This window comes from Etheostoma spectabile, chromosome 12, assembly GCF_008692095.1.
Source record: "Etheostoma spectabile isolate EspeVRDwgs_2016 chromosome 12, UIUC_Espe_1.0, whole genome shotgun sequence".
In the NCBI taxonomy this organism is placed as follows: domain Eukaryota; kingdom Metazoa; phylum Chordata; class Actinopteri; order Perciformes; family Percidae; genus Etheostoma; species Etheostoma spectabile.
Genome location: NC_045744.1, coordinates 10,294,631 through 10,317,506, shown reverse-complemented (window position 1 = coordinate 10,317,506; position 22,876 = coordinate 10,294,631). Strand labels below are relative to the sequence as shown.

At 40.1% G+C, this 22,876-nt stretch overlaps 1 protein-coding gene across 16 annotated transcripts in view; it reads right to left on the bottom strand.

The window, feature by feature from the left end:
* obscnb (obscurin, cytoskeletal calmodulin and titin-interacting RhoGEF b) overlaps positions 1-22,876 on the bottom strand; it is a 54,534-nt gene that overhangs the window by 3,893 nt on the left and 27,765 nt on the right. For 6 of the 16 annotated variants that reach the window (XM_032532052.1, XM_032532038.1, XM_032532049.1 and 3 more), the window contains 35 exons: positions 22,348-22,416; positions 21,874-21,948; positions 17,962-18,228; positions 17,193-17,471; positions 16,429-16,686; positions 15,878-16,144; positions 15,424-15,696; positions 12,874-13,140; positions 12,366-12,641; positions 11,989-12,261; positions 11,380-11,670; positions 9,792-11,132; positions 9,191-9,472; positions 8,960-9,041; positions 8,734-8,855; positions 8,305-8,502; positions 8,161-8,193; positions 7,960-8,058; positions 7,622-7,840; positions 7,419-7,452; positions 7,253-7,305; positions 7,010-7,108; positions 5,723-5,779; positions 4,806-4,945; positions 4,309-4,509; positions 4,122-4,198; positions 3,868-4,038; positions 3,616-3,775; positions 3,243-3,359; positions 2,926-3,090; positions 1,256-1,414; positions 980-1,157; positions 722-835; positions 408-575; positions 91-193 (listed from right to left, as the gene is read on the bottom strand). In XM_032532052.1, the coding sequence (XP_032387943.1) occupies positions 91-193; positions 408-575; positions 722-835; positions 980-1,157; positions 1,256-1,414; positions 2,926-3,090; positions 3,243-3,359; positions 3,616-3,775; positions 3,868-4,038; positions 4,122-4,198; positions 4,309-4,509; positions 4,806-4,945; positions 5,723-5,779; positions 7,010-7,108; positions 7,253-7,305; positions 7,419-7,452; positions 7,622-7,840; positions 7,960-8,058; positions 8,161-8,193; positions 8,305-8,502; positions 8,734-8,855; positions 8,960-9,041; positions 9,191-9,472; positions 9,792-11,132; positions 11,380-11,670; positions 11,989-12,261; positions 12,366-12,641; positions 12,874-13,140; positions 15,424-15,696; positions 15,878-16,144; positions 16,429-16,686; positions 17,193-17,471; positions 17,962-18,228; positions 21,874-21,948; positions 22,348-22,416 (6,967 nt within the window). The remainder of the gene's footprint in view (positions 1-90; positions 194-407; positions 576-721; positions 836-979; positions 1,158-1,255; positions 1,415-2,925; positions 3,091-3,242; positions 3,360-3,615; positions 3,776-3,867; positions 4,039-4,121; positions 4,199-4,308; positions 4,510-4,805; positions 4,946-5,722; positions 5,780-7,009; positions 7,109-7,252; positions 7,306-7,418; positions 7,453-7,621; positions 7,841-7,959; positions 8,059-8,160; positions 8,194-8,304; positions 8,503-8,733; positions 8,856-8,959; positions 9,042-9,190; positions 9,473-9,791; positions 11,133-11,379; positions 11,671-11,988; positions 12,262-12,365; positions 12,642-12,873; positions 13,141-15,423; positions 15,697-15,877; positions 16,145-16,428; positions 16,687-17,192; positions 17,472-17,961; positions 18,229-21,873; positions 21,949-22,347; positions 22,417-22,876) is intronic. The other 10 variants (XM_032532040.1, XM_032532047.1, XM_032532043.1 and 7 more) reach the window with 8 other exon arrangements.

The following is a 22,876-nucleotide window of genomic DNA, read 5'->3' as shown; positions in this document are numbered from 1 at the left end:
GCCAGAGAAGAAGAAAAGAGGTCAACAAAATGCAGCAGAAATTCCAAAGGAACTTCTGAATTTACTTAAAATGTTCTGCAAATGTCATACCTGATCTTGGGGTTGGGGGCGCTCTGTATGACACAGGTGAACTGAGCATCCTCACCAGCAACAAATGTAGCATTCCTCATTTTATTCACAAAACGAGGAGGCACTACAAGAAATATGTTAAAATATAGTATATGGTTGAATAATAACACTTAATTAAAATAATTTGGCTTGAATAAAATGTATTACTTAATTCCAAAAGGTCTTTAATTCTGGCCAAAGTACAGTGTGACAAATTACTGATATTTTCTTTGTTAGCATTAAGTATACTAACTAAGTATAAATTAAAGCATTCACAATTACACTGTTTGGCCACTTACCCTGTACAGTGATCTTGCCAAGAGTGCTGGCATTGCCAGCCGAGCTTGAGGCAAAGCACATATACTGTCCGGAGTCATCTGCTGTCATGTTATCCAAGATCAGTGTGCAGGAACCATCAGGGTCCTCAATGATGATGTGATGAGGATCTGCCTCCACCGTACGTCCATCTACAGCCAACAAGTAAACCACACATTGATGAAACACATTTGGCCTCATATACTGTTTGTATACAAAAGTCAGCTTGTCATTATTTGCCTATGTATTGTCTAATAAAGCAAATTAATAAAAAAAAAAAAACATGCAAATGGCATACCCTTATACCAAGTGATGGCAGGTTTGGGTACTCCAGTGGCTTTGCAGGCCAGCTTAACAGTCTGCCCCAGCTCTGCTGTGCAGTTTGCCAGAATTTCATCAAAGTCAGGAGGACCTGTAAAAGGAGATAAATTACAAAAGGTGGTGTTTGAAAGTAGAAGAATATCAAAATACATTTTGTGTGATAAAAGAAAGAAAACAGTTAGACTCTGTGTATGTGTGTGTGTGTGTGTGTGTGTGTGTTTTGTGTTTCACTCACTCCATGCAGGCATGCTGTATCGCTGCTGCAGTTCTCTAAAGTCTCTCAGCCACGAGTTCTTGATGTTAACAGTTCGGGCCTGCAAGGTATATTTCCTCACAGAGTCCTCGCGTTCATGCCAGATCTCAAAGGCACGGTCGTCACCCTCCACTGTCTCATTCACATCAATGTTATTCAACTGCAACAGGATGAAGAATACCGGAAACATAATTTAGGCCGCAGGTCAAGAAAGATTACGATAAAGAAGAAAGAAATGTGTTACATTAAACGTCTTACCTTCATCATGTTCTTAAAGACATATGCTTGTGTATTAGTGTTGCTGTCTCTCTTCGGTTTGCAGATTATACAGTAGTTCTTAAACAGGAAGACGTGCCGGTGGTGACCTCTAGAGGACGTCCTAATTCCTGGAGCCCCTTCCCACACTTGGAAGGGTCCCTGGTTTCAAAGGGGAAAGATATACAGAAAAATATCAAACAAACACATTTATAATAATAATAATAATAATACATTTTATTTAACAGCGCCTTTCTAACACTCAAGGACGCTTTACAGAGAATAAAAGACAGATATAGGGAACATAAAAGTGTAAGTAGTAATAACAAAACAGATAAAACAAAACAAACAAACAAAACAAACAAACAAACAAAACAGGAACAGTGTATTTACAGATAAGCGAGCTGGAACAGATGGGTTTTTAGTCTAGTTTTTGAACAGAGGGAGAGAGTTGATGTTGCGGAGGTCGGGTGGGAGTGAGTTCCAGAGCTGGGGAGCAGAGCGGCTGAAGGCTCTGGTCCCCACGGTGATGAGTCGAGCATGGGGACAGTGAGGTGGAGGGAGGAGAGATCTGAGGGAGCGGGAGGGACGGCAATGTGTAGGAGTTCTGATAGATATGGAGGGGCAAGGTTATGATGGCTTTGAAGTATGGAGAAGGATTTTAAATTGTATTCTGAATTGAACCGGAGCCAATGGAGCTGCTGAAGAACCGGGTTATATGATGAAATGAGGGGGTTCTGGTGATGACACGAGCTGCTGAGTTCTGAGAAGTTGAAGTTTATGGAGGGATTTTTGAGGAAGGCCAAAAGGAGAGAGTTACAGTAGTCAAGGCGGGAGGTGACGAGCTGTGGATAGGATGGAGGCAGTGTGAGTGGTAAGGGACGGACGGAGGCGGTTTATGTTGCGTAGGTGGAAGTATGCAGACCGGCAGATATTATTTATGTGTGACTGAAAGGAAGGGAGGAATCGAGGATGACGCCCAGACTCTTGACCTGAGGGAAGGGGAGACCAAGGAGTTGTCGATTGGTAGAGAGAAACTATTGATTTTGGATAGGGTGGACTTGTGGCTACGAGGAGGAGTTCGGTTTTATCACTGTTTAGTTTAAGGAAGTTTGCGGTGAACCAGTCTTTTATTTCAAGTAAGCAGTTAGTAAGGACAAGGGGGGAGCGAGGAGGTGGGTTTGCTGGATAATAGAGCTGGGTGTCGTCAGCGTAACAATGAAATGATTTGAATTTGCGGAAGATATTGCCAAGGGGAAGTAGGTAGTGATGAAAAGGAGGGGGCCAAGACTGAACCTTGAGGGACGCCAGTAGTAACAGGGGAAGGGTGGGATGTGAAAGATTTGAGTTGAATAAACTGAGTGCGGTCGGAGAGATATGAGCGAACCAGTCAAGAGGGGTGTGAGAGATGCCGAGGAAGAAAGTCTATTGAGGAGAATGGAGTGAGAAATGGTATCAAAGGCCGCACTGAGATCGAGGAGGATGAGGATGGAGATGAGTCCGGAATCAGCAGCTGTGAGGAGATCATTGGTGATTTTTATAAGGGCAGTTTCAGTACTATGGGAGGGGCGAAAACCAGACTGGAAAGGTTCATAAAGACAGTTAAGGGTAAGAAAAGCATTTATGCCTATGATCAGCGTACCAATTAGGGATATCAGAGTAACTCCACCTACCTGTCTCATTGGCTCTCCTAATACTTCCAGTGTGGCAGGATAGTTCTCGATCATGGATATATGATGGGTATTCTCAGAGCGCTGAGGGAGTGCAGACACCATGGCATAAGCTTCTTCCAGTAGGCAGCAGTTCTGGCCATTTTTTGCCTTGTTTCGGATGAGCTCCTAAAGATGTTGGAGAAGAGATTCGGATAAGACTGAGGTGGCAATGATACTAAAATCAAATGCCTTACACATGCGAGTGCTGTATTCCTATCTGTAATGCAGAGAACTGAAGCTCATAAGAGTGCAGTCATATTGTGCGTCAAAGCTGTCACCTTGAGGATGGCCTTGTACTTCTGAATCCTCTCCAGTGGTTGTTGGAGGCTGGCGTTGATGCTGCGTACAGGGGGATCTGCAGGGTCTGCACTGGCTTGTACTTTCTCTGTGTACTCCTACAATGTAATGAAAAGAAGATTTTTTTAATTCAAAATACTTATACTGGTGCAGAGTCCTCTCACAGTCACCCTAAAGACAAAGATAGCAAAATAAAGTAGTAAGTTACCAAAGAAATTACAGCTTTAAATAGACTGGCAAAAAAAATAATCTAATAGTGTGGTAGCAGATGTTTCGTTTAGGATTAGAGAGTGTGATGGTCTTAGGTTCTAATGCACTGCATAACCCACAGTACCACATTAGTTGTGGTGTTACCTTAAAGAAGCTGTGAACAGCCTTGTCACTGACAGCAGATTCAGCTTGACTCTGACCAACAAGATACTGGAGGTACTTCTCGAAGCCGTCCTTGTTCTTCAGGAAGCACATGGCTACATCGTCATCTGTGTCACAGTCGTTCAACTTTGGGAGGAATGCCCTAAGAAAAAATTGTGGGGAAATGAATGCACTGAAACTCTAACGGTTATTCTCAGTCTTTAATTACATTTTTTTCAGAATAGTTTAGCTCACTTGCTATGGAAGGACTTGATATCATCAATGTTCCTGAATATGGCTTCCTTTTGGCTGCTGACATCAGGCGGTGCATCAGGGCTGTCTGCGTGCTTCATGTGATGGGATGTAAAGAAGTCTACTTCTTTTACAAACTGTGATTCACCATTTATCAGGTCTTGGATCAGTTGGCTAGGGACATGGTATAATAGTTGGTTATAGTATGTCCTTTATTTCCAGTATTTGGTAAGTGAGTGTAGACGTGTTTTACTTACAATAATTTCCTCTTGTATTCACCCTCAGACACCTCCTCTACACTTGTCTCTGGAAGGTCACTCGTATCAGCAGAGAGCTGGAAGAATACACATTTTTACTATTACTCTTAAAATATTCAAAGGCATCAAGACAATGAAATATTAAAGGTGATGTTGATGGATTAGTGGCTTTATTTTTAAGACGTACTTTGAGTTTCTTGTCCAGGTAGGCAGGTGAGACCCAACCTTGGCGGGATGGTGTGGTTTTGGTGGGTTTGGTCCTGACTAACCATTTGAGTGGATGAGCTGAGTCCAAAACTTCCACATACTGTCCCTCCTTTAGAGAGATGGATTCTTTGCTTGCTTTGGTGGGGTTGTAGTCAGCCGTTGCCACATAGATGTCAAACATCTGTAAGAACATGACATTAAGGAAGGATCTTTTACTGGCCAGTATGAACAGGATGAATGATTACACCAAGCACAAACTGTTTTAATTAAAAAAAACATATGGAAATATGAACAGTGTTTTAAGACAGACTTGAAATAATGTGAATCTATCATTTAAAATGTACTGTTCAAGCCTGACATTTTTAAAGTGATACCTGTTAGGTGTGTCTTCCCCATATTTATGAACAATACAAAAAAATGCGTTAATAGTAAAACATTCTGGACAACATAATCACACTGAGAAGATCTATATCTCACCTCTCCCCTGGCATCCCCCTCATCAGACTCAGATGAAGAGTCAGCAATGAGAGAGGGAGGACGAGAGCGACCATGATGAGGTGATGGAGAAGGAGTCTTGGTCTCATCATCACTGTCGACACCTGGTACGCGTAATGAAGCTGGGGAAGCAAGGACGGAAGGAGGTACTCAAAGGGAGATAGGTCATTTGTGTGAAAAAATTGAGCATGTACCATTACAATAATCTATAAATCTTTTAAACTTAATTTTCACTGCTATTTACCATGGTTAGAAATGTTCATACTTAACTTTGCTAGATGAAAAGAAATACATTTTTGGCTTGAATTTAGTAGCAGTTATTAGTGCCCAGTTTTTCAGAGCCCGGCTAAGGCAAGACCAGTCACATTTAAAGCACTAACTGACACTTTGCTGGCATCTACTGGTGCTTTATTTACTTGGTAATGTTCATCCAAACATTTAGAGCGCTACTACTATATATCGTTTTAGATTTTAGTTTGCAATGTAAAGAAAAGAAAAATAAAAAAAAATCCACAACAATAATTTTACTATAAATGGTTTGCTGTGTGTTAGTATTGTGGCAACATGCGAGAAAAAGCTACAGTACAGATAACGCTTATTATCTGAGCTCTCCAAATACATGTCTGTTTGTGAGCATTTATTCTAGCTATAAGTTGGTGAGACTTTGTAGTCATTTAAAAATCATGTTGAAATCCATTTCAATTAGACGTTTTAACAATCATAATGCTAACACAGGAAAAGAGGAAACTGTTGTGGCTGCACCTTCAAACATAATGCATGTTTTTTATCCTGTGTGTAAAAAGACTCTCAAAAATAGTTTCCACAAGTCATCTGTATCCATAACTCAATGGTGGGAAAAAGGATATTAATTGTGAAGCTGAAGCAATTGGGATACATACTGGTAGTTTTGGGCCAAGATTTCATCCACTGGAGCACTTCCTGATTCTGTAAACTGTCTGAATAACAAATTAATGATTGGATGAGCATGTAATTGGTTGGATTTCTAAACTGATGATGAATTTAAAGGTGGTAGAGAAATGTCTGTATGAAGCAATGAGAAGACATATACTCATGGATAAAGCAAACATGCTGAAAAAAGAAGCACTGACAAGAGCAGTCAAGGAACACTCAAGTTTGGTGTAATTCTCAAATCTATTGGAAAGTGAATTATAATTCAAGAACTGAAGTGTTTAAAAACTTAGAATAAACTACACTTTCAAAATTCTTGAATCATCAGAATGAATTCACTGAAAACTAACCAAACCTGACTGCCAAGTAACGAAACACTTAACTGAAGCACTGTATCCAACATAATGTGTGGATTACTTTCAGCAGCTTTAGCATTAGTAACTAGAAAAGCCATTTATTACAGCCTGCATTTCTCAAATGCAGAATCAGAAGATTACTACTCAGTCTATTTAGCAAAGAGATAGGCAACCTGCAGACTTCTATTTCAACCACAGACAACAACAGTTGATTTAGCTTTAGGGTTTCCCTCTGGGTGAAGGTGTCTTCACCTTTTATATCACCTAATATAGTGTAGAATGAAAACCTACAATGTATCGTTTCAGGGATCTATGGCTTTGGTTGCCTATCTCTGACCTACAGTATGTTATTTGGTCACAGTTAGCTTGCTGCATTTATTATTACAGAATGAATAATTTCACACTGGAATTACTGTATATGTCATCCCACTTTAAGAGCACAGGTACCTATCAGTACTGGATACTAGTTACAGTTATTAGGTACATGCAGGTTTAGTGTTTACCTTTTAACAGACAGCCAAAGTCCGGAGATGAAACATCTTCCTGTGTTTATGTGTCCATATGATAAGCCCAATGGGCATCTATTACTACTGGATGCCTAAATGATGTCAAAGCTTAATGGGGGCTGCAGTCAAATGCCAACTAAATCATTTATTTATCATGGTTTAACCATGATGTTACGCTAAACTGGATTGTTGAAACACTTGAATTAACTCAAGTTAGGTTTTTTACTGTTAATCCATTTGTCTGAAATGCCATCTGGATATATTTTAACATTATTAAATATGACAGTAGTTCTAGTAGAAAGTACCTTTAAACTGAAAATACAATTTCTTTCAAAAATCATCTTCTTTGATTCTTTAAAATCAACTAACTGAATATTGAATTGCATAGACAGAATGGTCCATAACATACACTTACCTTGGGTAATCTTTGCTGATACCATTTCAGTGATCTGGGAGGTGAGTTTCATGAGGAATTCCTCTGTACCTACTTCACCTAGGTAAGGCATTTTACCCTCTTAAGGGACACAAAAAGAGGAAAGAATAACATGAATATTGCAGTATTTTTTTACTACAAATAATTAATGTTACTATTAATAACAGACACTACTTTATATGCTACTATAAACAATATGCCAGTGTATAAGGTGATATGTCTCACCTTTTCCTCTGCCAGCTTCCTCTTCAGGAGGACTAACTGTAATTCCAAGAACCCTGAGGAGAATAAATGTTACAATTTCCTATATGCATGTATTTAAAAATGTACTGTACAAGCCTTTTTAATGTGCAATGACATTCTGAATCTGAAATCTCAAAGAAAAACTTACTCTGAGGCTTTGGTCTCTTTTTTTGGTTGTGGTACTAGTAAAAAATGGGTAGACACATACGTATGCAATTACAATCACATGCGGGAGACAAAGTAAGGCGTACAGAAGTTTGCACTCTACTAAGTGTCCACTAGGTTGTAAATAAACTCAAAAGTCAATACAATTTTCTATATAGAGTGTCTAGATGATTTTGCTTTTCTTACTGTCATCGACCTCAAGGTGGGCAGTGCAGATGGATTGTCCTGCTCTATTTGTGGCAATGCAGGTGTATGTGCCAGTGTATTCTGTGCCCACGTCCATCAAGATGAGGCTGTGCTGGCGCCCAGAGCTTGCTATTTTGTATCCCTTAGTATCCGGCTTGATCCACAGGACATCTTCCATTGATTCCTCTTTTAGCCAGGAGACCATAGGAGGAGGAGATCCTGAAAAAGTAACAGGCAGAAATGAGAATTTTTAACACAAGATGAAACGTTTTGTAAGTCAACAGATTACTGTCGGTTTTTAAGGATTTTAAAACAATCACATAGTAACTGAAACAAACCTTCTACTTTGACAGAAAGAGTGATGCTGGCTCCTTGTTTCACCTTTCTGTTGCTGAACCTTTCAATGAAGCGGGGTGGCACCAGAGGCACCTTGGGGTCTGTGAAAATATTGTGTAAAAACAAAAGCATAGTCACATATAAGATATTATTATATCTACTAAAGTGCCTGTGCCAAGTTTGTAGGATAAACGTGTAGTTACCTCGTTTATCTTGTGGCATCATCTCCCCTGGATCTGTTGAAAAATACAGTTGTTACTGTATCTGTAGACATCTCAAAGTAATTAACATTTTTATTTATTGTGCTCTTTTTGTGTAGGCAAAAATCCAGGTGTTTGCATACATACTCAGAACTATCAGGCGGGCAGAGGAGTAAGCAGAACCAGCTACGTTGCTGATGTAAGCAGAGTACTCTCCCATATCTTCTTTCTTCACCTCCAGGATCTCCACTCCATGAACATCTCTCTGTGCTAGCAACAGAATCCTTTTTGAAGGTCGCAGAGGGTGGCCATCTTTGAACCAGTATACTCTGGGTTTGGGGAAGCCTGAAAGACAATTGGTATTTCAGAAACAACAATCCTCAGTCATAGGCAATTTTCTGTGGGTTGACTTCATTTTTAAGAGTTACAATTAGCTGTTATTTGACTGCCTCAATTAAATATACTTTTAATATTAGTTGATGAACTGTTCATGTCTTGAGTTGTTTGTTTTGTGTGTTTTTGATGTTGTTTGTTTTTATAAATAAAAATGAAAATGTTTATTATAAAAAAACGCACCCTTTATTTTGAGCTGCATCTTAGCAATAGGTGAACCTGGACTGACATGAACATCATGAAGCTCATCCACGACTTGTGGTAGCTGATCATCTTCAGCCACCGACTCAAATGTCTCAGTTTCCCTAAACAAAGGGGAGAACAGCACACCTCAGGAATTCAGTACTTATTCATAATTATATAATAGATTTTTCCACATATTTTTTAACACCATTCATATTAAATTTACCTGGACATGTAGCCCTTGGCACTGACATAGGAAGATGTCTCAGTGGCATCAGCAGCAGTGTCATAATCTGAGCTGCAAGACACTAAAGGAAAAGATGAATGTACAGCATTAAACAGTGTTCAGTTAAATGAGCGAGAGTGTGTGTGTCGATAAGTACATGTGATTGTGTAATTGTGCTAGTCTCGGGAGAACCAGTTTTAGTGCGTGCGCATGTAATGTATGTATACTCACTGTCAACCCTGAGTTCAGCCTTAGTAGCTGCAATGCCGCTACTGTTTTCAGCTGTGCAACGATAGACACCCATGTCAGTGGGCAGCACAGTGGTAATGATGAGTTGGTGGCAGCCCTCCTGGTCTTCATTGATCATATAATGGTCATTCTCCTCCAGCAATTTTCCGTCCTTATACCAGCGAATGGTTGGAGGGGGCTTGCCAATTACAACACAGTCAAAGCTGACTGGATAACCGTCTGGAACATCCTGACTTTGTAGCTCTGTCAAGAAAACTGGGGCAGCTGGGGAATAGTCACAGAATTAAAAAGTAAAAAAATGACAACATAAATAAACGTCTGACATCACCTTATGTACATCACTTTTATTTTACAGATAAGCATTCTTCAACAACTAAAGGATGTGCATATATGTCCAATTGGTAAACTAATGAGCAAAATAATGCAAGTTCAGACGTGGCAGTCTTCCCTTATATGATGAAGAAGATTTTTGCAAAAATACTGATAATTTAAAAATAAAAAAATAAAAGTTACCTATTGATGATTTAGAAAGTGTATAGAAATTGTACATTGATTATAACAGCCACTTCCATGCGTTTCTTACCGGGGGCTCCAGCCATAAAGGCAGGAGGCTGTCTATCTTGTGTGGGGGTCTGTGTACCATCTTGCGTGTAGCCCATCTTTCTAATTCGTAGTTCCACTTTAAGCGGCCCTGCCTCCAGGATTGTGGTCTCCACAGGAACCCCACTGATTGTAAACATCTCCTGGAACCTCTTTGAGGCAACCACAGCCTCTGCCTTTGAGTCAAAGCGAATGTAGATGAAACTGTCGTCCTCCCGATAAGAGTGAGGATCGGGAGGACCAAGGTCTCCCTCATCTGCGCTGAGAAATGGTTCTTCCTCAACATCTGGTGGGAGGCGTGTGCGCAACAGGCGCCGGAGACGTCTGCTTGCCTGCCTTAATGACTCATCCATCTCACTTCCTGAGGAGCTATCAGGCTCACTGTCGGCACTGTAGCCCACGGTCAATGGCCGTCGCCCAGATGATTCTCTTGCTGTTCCTACTGTGACCTTACCACTATGAGAAGTAACTCCAAACTTGTTAGTGACCTCACAAATGTAAACCCCAGTGTCCTTTGTGGTAATGGCAGGGATGACCAGTGAGCAATTACCATCATTGTAGATATCAATATGGTGGTGCTTGCCATCGGTCAGTGGTTCTCCATCCTTTAACCACCGCACCTTTTCAGGTTTACCTTCTACAACACATTCTAGATGTATGGTGCCATTAGGTTCTTTGGTCTGGTCTTTAAAGACCTCTTTAAAGACAGGGCGCATGTCCCTGCGGGCTTTGAAGCCCTTGAAGGCAGCTTGAATCTTAATGGCAGCCTCTCTGAGTTCAGGCTCATCCTCTTTACTGATCTCCATGATGTTACTCTCCCCTGTACACACCTGTTTTGCATCTGTCTGCTGAATTGTGGTTGTTTCCACTTTAGTCTGCTGCCCTGATTTCTGCTCTGTCGTCTGGAAATGTGCAAAGAACCTCTCAGTAGTCAGAGTCTCTGCCTCATTGGACGCTGTAACGGTAGACACACTGCTTTTCTTGAGGTAGGAGACAAGCGTTGAACCCCCAGGAACTGACTCATCCTCAGAGCTGGTGTACAATTTAGACTCTGTCTGCTTCTTAGATGCAATGGCCTGCTCCTCTACTGATTTTATCTCTACTTTCTCTGAGGCCTTCAGCTCTTTCTGTCCTGATTTTTTTTTACCACTTTTACCGTCTTCTTCAGGTTGTTCAGTGATGGAGTCCAAAGTGGGTTCTCGACTCATGCGCCGTTTCTTGGCCGATTCCTCCCAAAGCTCATGGACATCACCCTCTTCAGCAGCTTCTGGAGGCAGACTGGGTTGCCCCATCATCTCAGTCTCAACCTGTTTTGCCTTTTTACCTGTAACCACAATAATGGTTTCAGTGTTAATATGTTATTATAAAAGTTACTGCCAGTCCCCACACAGCACAAAACCTACGATGAATGGGTGCCTCTGTGTAACAATGAGAAAACATCATTAAGCAGTTTACTAAATATAACGTTTCTCTTAAAAAAAAACTATAGTCAACTAAGTATTTATATGCAAAATATATTGGCAAACAAGCACACTCAACTAAATTATATAAGAACACACACATCCACTCACCAAGCTGCACAGTCTGGGGCAACTCAACAGGCTCTCCAATCCCAGCTTTGTTGAGGGCTGCCACTCTAAACCTGTAACCACTCCCTGGGATAAGATTTTCAACCACAAACTCTGTGTTGCACACAGGTTCAGAATGACATGGAAGATAGAGCGCACTGTCTACCAGCCGCATCTCCACCCTGTAGCCCAGAATGGGACTCCCTCCATCATGTAGAGGAGTGAACCAAGAGAGGGTGACAGACTTGTCTGTCTTACTGAGGACCTCTGGGTCCTCGGGAGGATCAGGTACAGCTGTTGGGAAGGAAGAAAGCAAGTGTTACATGCATTTATGAACAATAATCAGAATTACACAGATTACAATGTTTATCAGTTACACTCTGTTTTTATAGTATCAAGACTAACACATAACTGGAATACCTGGTAAGTGGAACGAAAAAGTATAATAACTAAGAAAACCAGGGTTATGTGTGTATTCTTCAGATTTTTCTTCAAATTCAACTTTTAAAAAATTGCATCCTAAATAGACAGGCTTACAAAAATAAAGATACAAAAAGTTAAAGATTAAAAAACATAATTAGAAAAGTCTACATAGCTTCTTCAAACACTTACTGATGATCGTGAGCTTGGCCAAAGAGAGAGCATCTCTAGCAGCAAATGTAATTTCTTGCTGAGGCAAAAGAGGTGCCTGTCTCAGGACAAGGCGATAAGAACAGCCATCAGCCCTCATAGCCCAGAGGTCACTGGACTTAATCTCAACTCCATTAGCATACCAGGCTACTTCTGCTGAAGGGACAGGCTCGGTGAGCTCAACACAAAACTCAACCTTCTCTCCCACTGCAGCCACCTTGTCCTCAAGGCCCTTCACAACATCCAGCTGCCAGCCTTATAAGAAATTAAAAAAAAAAAGTTTTCACATTAGAATGCATAATTCAGGCAAGATAATGCCACAACTATAACTTTTGTGGGTTTTCATTAGCATGACTTACCTTTGACAGAGAGTTGGGCAGATGTGGATGCTGTGCCAGCTTTGAGGGTAACTGTGCAACTGTCTTTCACTCGCAACTCTTTCAGCAGGAGCAGATGACGACGACCGCTCTCAAATGTCACAATCTCAGCATTAGGGGATTCCTTCACTGGTTTTCCATCGAGGAACCAGTGGCAATCTTTGCTCTCAGGACGAGAGAGGGCACACTCAAACAGCGCTTCCCCTCCATCAAAGGTTTCTACATTCTCCAAGCCCTGGACAATGTTAATCGGTTTGCCTGTAGAAGACAAATGGAAAAATAAAGAAAGAAAAAAACAATAAAAAAAGATTCTAAGAAGACGGCAATGTTTAGGAAATCAAATAATTTGGGATTTGTCAACAAATGGCACAAACTATATGATGAGCGGTAATTGGTCATTTTATCTGGCTGAATACGGTAACTGTATAATATGAGGGAGCAGAGGAGACTCCCTAGAGGTTGGTGATCTTTCATGTGGAGGGAAGCTCACCTTCCACATAAAGTGAAGCAACCGCACAGGTCCCCTCTGTCTCACAGGAGTAAGTGCCCCTGTCCTCAGCGGACACACGGCTAATGTACAAGCGAGCCACATTCCAGTCCTGCTCCACTACCACCCTTCGGCCATCAGGCTGCAATGGCTGCCCATCTTTCTTCCATTGAGCCTTGACTGGCCTAGAGTACTGGCAGATGAACTCAGCTGGTTGGTTTTCAAGCACCCGAAGGTCCTCCATCTTGCTCACCACTTCAACTATGGGATCTGAGGTTGGGGTCAGCAGTCATAGGTTCAGGGTTTGGCCATTAGATGATGAATGACATACATATGGGCTTTATAAACCCCAAAATCATGTTGAAGTGATGTATGATATTATTGTGTTTTTGTGGAATGTCCAATACAAATTGTATGTGCCATTGAAACAGCATCTTAAAATATATAATGCCTGCTGTGACCATTTTATTGTCCTATGTGAACTCTAAAAAAATCATTAGTGGATAGAAACGCCAAACTCATGAGGTAGGTGTAAGGAGGTTAGAAGTTTTAGTGCTTTAAGGTTAGGGGCAGGGCTTGGTGGGATGGAATAGTGGGAGTAAATGGAAGGTATTCAACAGCAGCCGGCCTGCATGGATGGGTGGAGTAGCACTTTCCTAACATCACTAAAACCACTGGATGTAACCTTACCAAGGGACATGTGAACTTAGGGCTGCACATTAAACCATATAATAATCGTGATCATGCTTTTAGCTTCTACTATTAAACATAAACCGGGGCCACGCTACAGATGCATGGTCTGAAACAATGACTCAAAGGATCCCAAATCACAGACAGATGTTTCCAGCGTGCAGTGATCAACTAATCGTATCTTCCCAAACAGCACTTTCACTGCATAGTTAAAAGAGAATAACATTCAGCAGTGTTCAGTGCATCTCTATAATTCAGCTGACAATGTGGAAATGCTGAAGATCTGCTAGTGACAAAACTGGCACGATCATTCACAATCCATGAATATACGTCCAACAGGCACGGCTCGTTCTTTGTATATACTGTACCTTGATCGGCGAGACTTTTAAGAAAAGACTTGGCCAAATGGAGCCAATGATGCCAGCCAATTGAATAGAAGTTTTGGATAGAAAGGTAGAGGGAATTCTGAATGAGTTGATTTATTTGATTTTTTTTACATTGGTGCATTAAAATTAAACAGGAAATTGCAAAACAGCAGGGAGACATCAGTGAACAAGCCGCAGCTAGCCACCAGGACTGCTAGCTTTAACAATAGAGATTGTCCCACCCGTCAGAAAAACTAATGGTGGGGAATGATTAAGAAGTGATGAATGAAGCCATTGGGTAATCAGCGGAGCCAAGGGTGTTTAAATGCAAAGATTGCATGTGAAACAATAATTTTTGTCTGATTAGTTCTGCCTGGGTTCAATAACAGCCTTGAATCAGTTTGTAGAGACTAATACTTCATAGAGAAAACCACAAACTTCTTCACAAAACAACAGTTGATAGCTGAGTGAGGGTTTATGTAACCTGCTACACACGCTAATGCTCATTAACTGTAGCTGGACAATGTAACTACATTTAGGTGTGTAGCCATCCATCCATCCATCGTCACATTCATGTGTACATGCAGATTATAATAGCTAATTAACCTAACCTTCATGTCTTTGGACTGTGGGGAGAAACCCACACAGGCACAAGGATAACATACAAACTCCACACAGAAAGACCGACATGTGCAATTGTCCAATTGTATTTATATTTTCAAGAAGACATACTTATTGCATGCCACACCTTATTTTGATGATAATATTTGTCCTTTAAAATTCATTGTGTTTCTCAAAAGTGAGAAACATAACCGTGATTATCATTGATTTATTATGTCAGCCGCCCAACGTACAGCACATCGGAAGGACTGTTTGAATTAAAACAGACTGATATTTTTTTCACTGACTCATCTGAATAATTTTATATGTTTGGGTTTAGGTGTTACTTTGTACTATAAAAGGTTGCTGTGGTGCTACACCCAGTTGTATGTTTTGGTTGTATCAAAGCATACAGCATGGAACTATGTATCTGCCGCATTATTATTATTATTATTATTATTATTAGATTATTATTATTATTATTATTGAAATGAGAAACAATTCTGCTCATGCATGATGAAGCACTAACTATACACCATTAATCTATGAACTTCAAACCTTTAATTGAACTCTGCAGAAAACATAATTTGTGGTATATTTACTTACACAATTCAAGAAGAATTGCATCACATTTATTATTATTTATTTGGTTAATGCCAATCAAATGGAAAAGAAGATTTGGTACATTTTAGTCTCCTGTGCATACTATTTCGTTGAACTTGGTGATAAATGTTGCCATTAATTCAATTGTACATTGTAATGAAACAACACAATCTTTGATTTAAAATAAGCTACCCATACTGTGTTGGCAGTATTTGAAATGTAAAATGTAAATTCTGCAGAGTCAATAACAAGAAACTGCTTATCTCAATCTCTATTGATTATATTTGTATAATACCTTTGACTAAGAGCTTGGCTGTTGATGTTAAACTGCCAGCTTTGAACGTAACAGTTCCAGAATCATCTGTGGCCAGGTTCTTTAAGGTGAGTGTGTGGATGTGGCCGTGGCTCAGCCCATTCTCACTAAAGGGGCTGTTCTCCAGCAAGGTCCCATCCAGCCACCACTGCACCTTGCCAGGTGCCCTACCAGACAGTTGGCAAGAGAAGGTTGCCCATTCCCCAACAAAGACGTCGATGGTCTTAAGACCACAGACAATGAAGACTTCTTTCACTGTTGAGTGAAAAAATAAACACATACATACACTAAGCTTCTAACTTCCTCATTATCAGAATTATATCATCAACAAATGACACCTTGCAACACACCTACTATTATAAGAATACAATAAGAATCAAACAAATACGCTTTAAGTAAACCTGAGGACTGACAAAAAAATATTGACATAGACTACCTTGCACTGCCAAAGAAGCTGTGGTCAGTTGGTCTCCTGCATCACAGGTATAGTAGCCACTGTCCTCCGGCTCCAGGTTCCGAAGACAGAGCTCTTGAATGCACCCCTCCTGCCTCATCTCACACTTCTTACTGGGCTGGAGGACAACGCCTCCTTTTCTCCACTCGACACAAACACCCGGCTTAGAAAGCTCGCAGCATAGGGTAACATCATCCCCCTCTATGGTGTCCAGGTTCTTGAGCTCTTTGCGGAAAAACACTGGGGCACCTGGTAAGAATTTAAAATGGAAAAGTTTGGCTTCAGATGTTGAAGTGGAAAGTTTGGCATCAGCTAGTTGAGATGACAAGACAAACATCTCTAGGGACTGGAGACAAAAGTTTAGCTGATGCACAGTGATGCCAGACTGGGTGTGGTTGAGGGAGTGGAAGTCCAAGAATATTTCAGCTGTTTATTTCAATCCTATCTCCGTCCACATTCTTGAATCTGATCAACAGGAGAGACTTTTTTAAATATATATATATATTTTTTTTAAAGGTGCCATCATTCTTTACCTTTCACAGTCAAGGTGACGTCACACTGTGCATCTCCTGTGTCACAGGTGTACGCTCCTGAGTCCTCAGGCACCAGGTTGTGGATACGAAGCTGATGGAATGCTCCGTTGTTCTTCAGTTCATACTTAGGACCCGCTTGGATGGCCGCTTTGTTTTTGATCCAGGTGACTCTGGCTTTGGCGTCAGAGATGGTGCAGGCCAGAGTGACAGTTTCGCCCTCTACTGCCACAGTGTTGTGTGGCTTCTCAAGTATTAAAACTGTAAATACGGGAAACCCAAAACCATATTTAATAATGGTGGCATTTATATGCAGTTTTTCCTTTTCCCAGTCTTTACAGCCTTGGCATTAATAATTTCAAAGCCATGAAATAAATAAATAAATGGATGCATGCGGGACTATTATATGCTGCCAGAAATTTTACAGCATAGTGAATATACACCTGACAGTTATATCAGAAATATAAAGCCACTTTAGGTTTGTTAAAAAAGCAAACAAACTAACCTATAAAACCGTCACATTTAATAAATCAAATGTTTAAAGCAAATTATCTGTGAGAAATACTTAACATTTTCAGTAGTTTATGGTTAAGTTATAATATTTGTGTTAGCATTTCCTTTTTTTAGCCAACACTAAAGGCAAAGAATGGAAAACCCATCTAAATAAGGGTACCAGCTTATTTCCATTTGCCAAGACAAGGCTGTTTTGTGGTGGATAGAGATGAACATGAGCAGTACAATTCTAGTGACCGTGTCATCTCCTTTACCTTTGGGTTTTTCCTCCACCAGAAGACAAGCCACACTCTTCTCTTCTCCCAGCACAAAGGCAACATCCCCTGATTCATCTGTGGTCACCATCTTCAGGGTCAAACGGTGCACTCTGCCTTGGCTGGTCATTTGATTTAGATCATTATTCTGGAGGAGGTTGTCTCCGAGCCACCATTCCACATTTGTCACGCCTGAATGTGACAACTCAACCTCAAAGACAGCATCCTGCCCAGTGGTCACAGTGATATCGCAGAGTTCTCGGATGAAGCGCACATGCTCTGAGGGTTAATGGGATGATGGGAGGTCAGTAATCATATCTCTTGAGCGTCCGGAAAGGCATCAAGAAGGTGTATCCATGGCCAAGAATCTAATATTACTTGCTACCTGGCTACCTCATGCCACATGTTTGACCTCAGGAACATGGATGTAGTACTCTGACATGTACCATTCTAATGGCATCTAATAACCAAACAAACCTTCATTAAAATCAATCCACTATATCTGCAATATAACAAATAGTAATAAAGTAAGCAATAAAAAAACAAATGTGTAGCCAACATCGAATAATTAAGCAAAACTCAAACTAAATGCCAACTAAGGCATCACAGTTATCACCCAAAGACTGTGAAATCCAAGAGAAATAGATGTTGAGTAGAAAATCTGCTTCACTTGTTAATGGCATGGATGGCTGTAAAATTAACTTCAGGAAGACAAGAGAAGACAAGAGGAGACAAGAGAAATAGATGAGATGAAGCAGTGCTCTGTTACCTTTCACAGTCAGGGTAGCTGTACTTTTCTTGTCCCCTGTGTCACAGGTATATTCTCCACTATCCTTCACATTCAGCTTGTGTATAACCAGGATGTGAGTGATATCTCTCTGCTCCATACTGTACTTCTCCCCATGGGTGAGCACAGTTGAGCCCTTCAGCCAGGTCACCTTGCAGTCAGGGCTGGATGTCTCGCAGGACAGGGTGGCCTTGTCTCCTTCAGTGGCTTCTTGACTTTCCAGCTCCTTTTTGAATAGTACAGGTGTGGCTGCCAGAAAGACCATTATTAATTTAGGATGAATTATTTCAAAAGTGTTGTGGATAAATACAGCCACCACAAAACACACTTTACTCTTAAGCAACATTATTTATACTCACAATTCTACCAATTTCATACCAACAAGAAGCTTAAAACAGAGACCAAAAAGAACTGCAAGGTTATTGGTTTATATATGCTCCATTATAAAGTTCAAGGTAAAACACTGAAAGACTGAATCAGAAAAAAATCAGCAATCAAATTCGTCAAGTCATTTGTGCGTAGACAAATTATTTGGCTGTTTCAAAATACAATGGAATATGGGGAATCATTAAATGGCCATGTACATACATTTTTGTGTTTGTGATGTATAAATCTATTCAAAGGAAGAGTGCTAAGATAAAATAAAAATGTAATATGTAAAATCGGAACAATAAAAATAATTTTGCTTACTTTTCTTTTTATTGTAGGGAGAACAATAAAGAAGTGACAGGCAATGAGGGGAGAGAGATGGGAGATGACATGCATCAAAGCTTTCCCAGCAGGACACAAACACCTAGTCCTCCAGGACGTCACAACAATACAAAACTTTAATTATTGAATAATAAAGCATGTTGTCAATCAGTAAGTGAATTTTTATGTTGTGCATCAAGTTATTTGAATAAAGTGTACAGTCAAAAAAAAGTGCAGAAAACTTGCTGAAAGCAAGAATTTCAAGGAATATATTGATTAGCATGACCAATGTTGAATTTGGATACTATATTTAAAGGTAAATGGGAAATGTTAGTTCAAGTTCAATGGGAAGAGGAACATGAACATGCATTAACTGTAGAAATATGATGGAACATAAAGTAAAGTGCAGATTTAATACAAATATATAAGTGAGATAGATTAATGGATAACAAGTCAGTATAAAGTGAAAAGAGAGCATCAGGAAATCACAAGCATCAATGTTTTGGCATGCTATCTGAAAAGATAGAAGGAAGGTGTCTCACAAGGAAGATGATACAGACAAACAAATAGTCCAAATGTTATGGAAGTATTCTCCCTCCCGAGAAATACAATGCATTGTTCCCTTACCTCTGACTGTCAGAGAAGCAGTGGAAGTGTGGTTACCCACTGTGAAAGTGACTGTTCCTGAGTCAGCTGTAGTGACGCCTCTGAGTGTGAGGCTGTGTACCTGGCCTTCAGACTTGATCAGGTTCATTTCATTATTCTGTAGTGGGACATCCTGGAGTTTCCACTGGGCTAGAGGTGCCTTCTCATGAGAAACGCGGCATTCAAAGCGGACATCTTCACCCTCGTATACAACGCAGCTCTCCAAGAATTTCAGTATGTTCCCCTCATTTCTGTTTGCAAATTTTTCAGCGAACGTTACTATTTTCGAGATTTTGACAAAGTAAGTTAAGTTGGTGACTGGGTCAAGTGGTTAAATAAAAAGTTTTTCTGACTGTCTTTTGAGTAAATTTAAAAAAACGAAAAGGGGTGTGTTTGGGGGAAGTCCCCCAAAAGAGGGAAAATGTAAAAACAGATATGTAAGCCCAACATAAAAATTTGCGTGAACTAAAAGTTTTTTAAAAAAAAAAAGTGAAGAACATCTAAGTCAAGAAACGCAAAACACACTCCAGATAAAAGGTTGGATGCCTTAAATTTCAATTTTTGGGGGGAGTGGGAAAATAAAAGATGACTCCAGAGGGGGGCGGAAGACCTCCCCCTTTTGCACGGAGGGGGCAGAAGCCCCTTGGTTCCCTTTTAAACAGGATATTCTCCTGATCAGCCCCCCTGCGTTTTAGATAAAAAGTAAATACAGTTGTTTCCCTGTTTCAGGGATTTTGCGCTGGACGCCACACCCGCACCACACCCCCAGACAACTTCTCCGGGTTTTGGGGTTCACACGAAAAATGCGCTCCCCCCTTTCCTGTCTTTTAAGGTTCGCACTGGGTTTTGAAAAGGGGGCGGGCTCGGGGAAAAGAGAGGGAAAATAAACCCAAACATAATTAAGATTAAGAATACCTTTTTTTATATCTCTAATCAATCTCATATGACAAAAAAATAGTTTTTTGACCTTAAACTTTAGTAAAAAATTTTGCCACAAAAACAAACGGGTTTTAGCAAGCAACCTTCACAGCTATTTGTAAATGTTTTCAGCCCACTGTCAATGAACCCCCCGCATCTTCTGGGCGACTCATGATTATAGTGAAGCCAATGCCCAATTGTCTAATTTCATACTTTGCACAAGGACAAAGACCAAGTTCTCCTTTCCTCCACTCCAAAGAAACACCAGGTTTAGAAAGCTCACAGTGCAGGGTTACACTCTCTGTCTCATCAGCCATTTGGCTTTCAAGCTCTTTTGTGAAAATAACTGGGGCAGCTGATGAATGAAAGGAAATAACCAGATTGTAATCAACCGTACATGTCCAAGAATGAGTGAGATTAGAAAGAATGGTTTTAGAATGAAATGAAAGACTCAAAAGAAGAAGAAGACAGCATGAGACGATGACGTGGTCTACATCCTACCATTTACTACAAGAGAGGCAAAGCTTATTGTGTCCTCTAAACAGCATGAGTAGCTTCCTGTGTCTTCAGGTCTCAAAGCGAAGATCTGTAGCTCATAATTGAATCCTGTTTGTTTGATATGGTACTTTTCTCCACAAGTTAAGACTTCATTTTCCTTCTTCCACTCGACAGGGAGTCCAAGTTTAGAAAGCTCACATTTCAGAGTGACGCTAGCTCCCTCCTCAGCCTCCCGGCTCTCCAAGTCTCGAATGACTATGACTGGAAGAACTGGGAATTGAATGAATTAGACAAGGTGTTGATGTGTGTAACTCACATGTTTTCAAATTAGATACCAGATGAAGATTACAGCATAAAAAAATATGATCATTTTTCAATTTACCCAACTGCAGGGTAAAAGTAAAAACAAAAATAGAAAATAAAACAAGCAAAATGTATGGCTGCTTTATTATATACTCACACACATAGACACACAGCAACACTGATGCAAAAGGCCAATGATCCCTATTCCTATTCAAAACAAGCATGTATCAGGTATGTCAAACAGAGCTCTTGATTATTTCTATTTGGAGAACACAATAATCCAGAATACAGCAAATCTGGAATTCCAACAACAAGCCAGATTGAATACACTGCATACAAGAATCCACATAGGAAACATAAGAAATCTTGGTCTTTCCCTTTAATATCCAGCTTTGTAGGATATGGCTTAAGGGGGACTGCAGAAACAGCAAACTTTTCAATCTCTGCAGATCTATATCATTTAATAAGACCTCAAATACAAAGCACAAATGCAAGAATAAAAGTGAAGTTTACGATAAATGAAGCAAAAATGATGTTACCCAGCTGATTAAAAAAACACCAACAATAATTAAATAAACAGTGGGGTTTGATTGATGGACTCCAATTAAATGCAATTGTCAAAAGGCAATTCCCAACTTATCAGCCAACAAGAACAAATGTGCCGGACTACAAAACCCTCAAGACACAAGGAAGTTATGTCACAGCATAACAACCTGAATGTGTAGTATATGCTATCACAGCATGTGTTTGGGCAACACCTCCAGCATACAAGAAATCTCCTAAAAAACTAAATGCAAACTGATGACTGTTTCTGGAGTTTCTTATACCACTACCACATACCTTCAACTTGGGATTCCTGCTTCTCAGGTTCAACTCTGGAGGTCACTACTGATGTAGTTGACTTATCTGCTGTAACTGTAGTTATTTGTAGACATATAATGTAGAATTTAGTTCAACTTACAAAACATGGAAAATCTTCAGCAACAGACTGAACAAGACAACAAACCAAAAGCAATGTGCCACACACAATACCATCGTCCTTTGATTTTCATTTTTCTAAAATGACAGTGCTGAAGGCTTTTCACTTGATTTTTTAGATGATATGTATTTTTATGCAATGTTCAACAAGAAATGTAGTACTTGAAAAATCATACAGACAGCGCTATGACCAAGAGCGTGCTATGACCAAGAGCGTGCTATGACCAAGAGCGTGCTATGACCAAGAGCGTGTCCAACAAAGAAAATAGTAGCACAGTAGAAAATGGCAACCATATAGTTGCATATAGTAGGTTATGTAAAAAGTTAGGTTCATACCTTCCATCACTTCTTTGGAATCCTTAGATAGTAATGTCACAGCTACTGGAGCATCTGGTGGCTTCACTGCTGTGATAAAACATTTAAGCTTGATTATACCTAAAAACATGGTACCTACAGAGCCAGCAGCCACACACCTCATTTTTAGAGTCTCTTCATCCAGTGAGTATAATTGCAAAGTACAGATGCTATATTTCAGCAACATCTTGCATAATTATACAATGCACTTTCTTATCTTACACTTGTGAAGTGTAACAGTATCACATCATCAGTATTTCCAATCACTGAGTTAAAATTGTTTTTTTTCAACAAAGTAAACATTTATGACCCACGCAGCAGCACACCAATTTACAGACTGAAGCCTAAGCACAGGGCAATACATCCTGCACATTACACAGTTGCAAACTGACAAGTCTTGAGTAACATGGCCACTGTTGACAATTATCTACTGCTTAATAATAATAGCTGCTTACAAATCTGTTACTTGCTATTCTTTCAATAATGTCACTACCACAAAACATTACAAGAA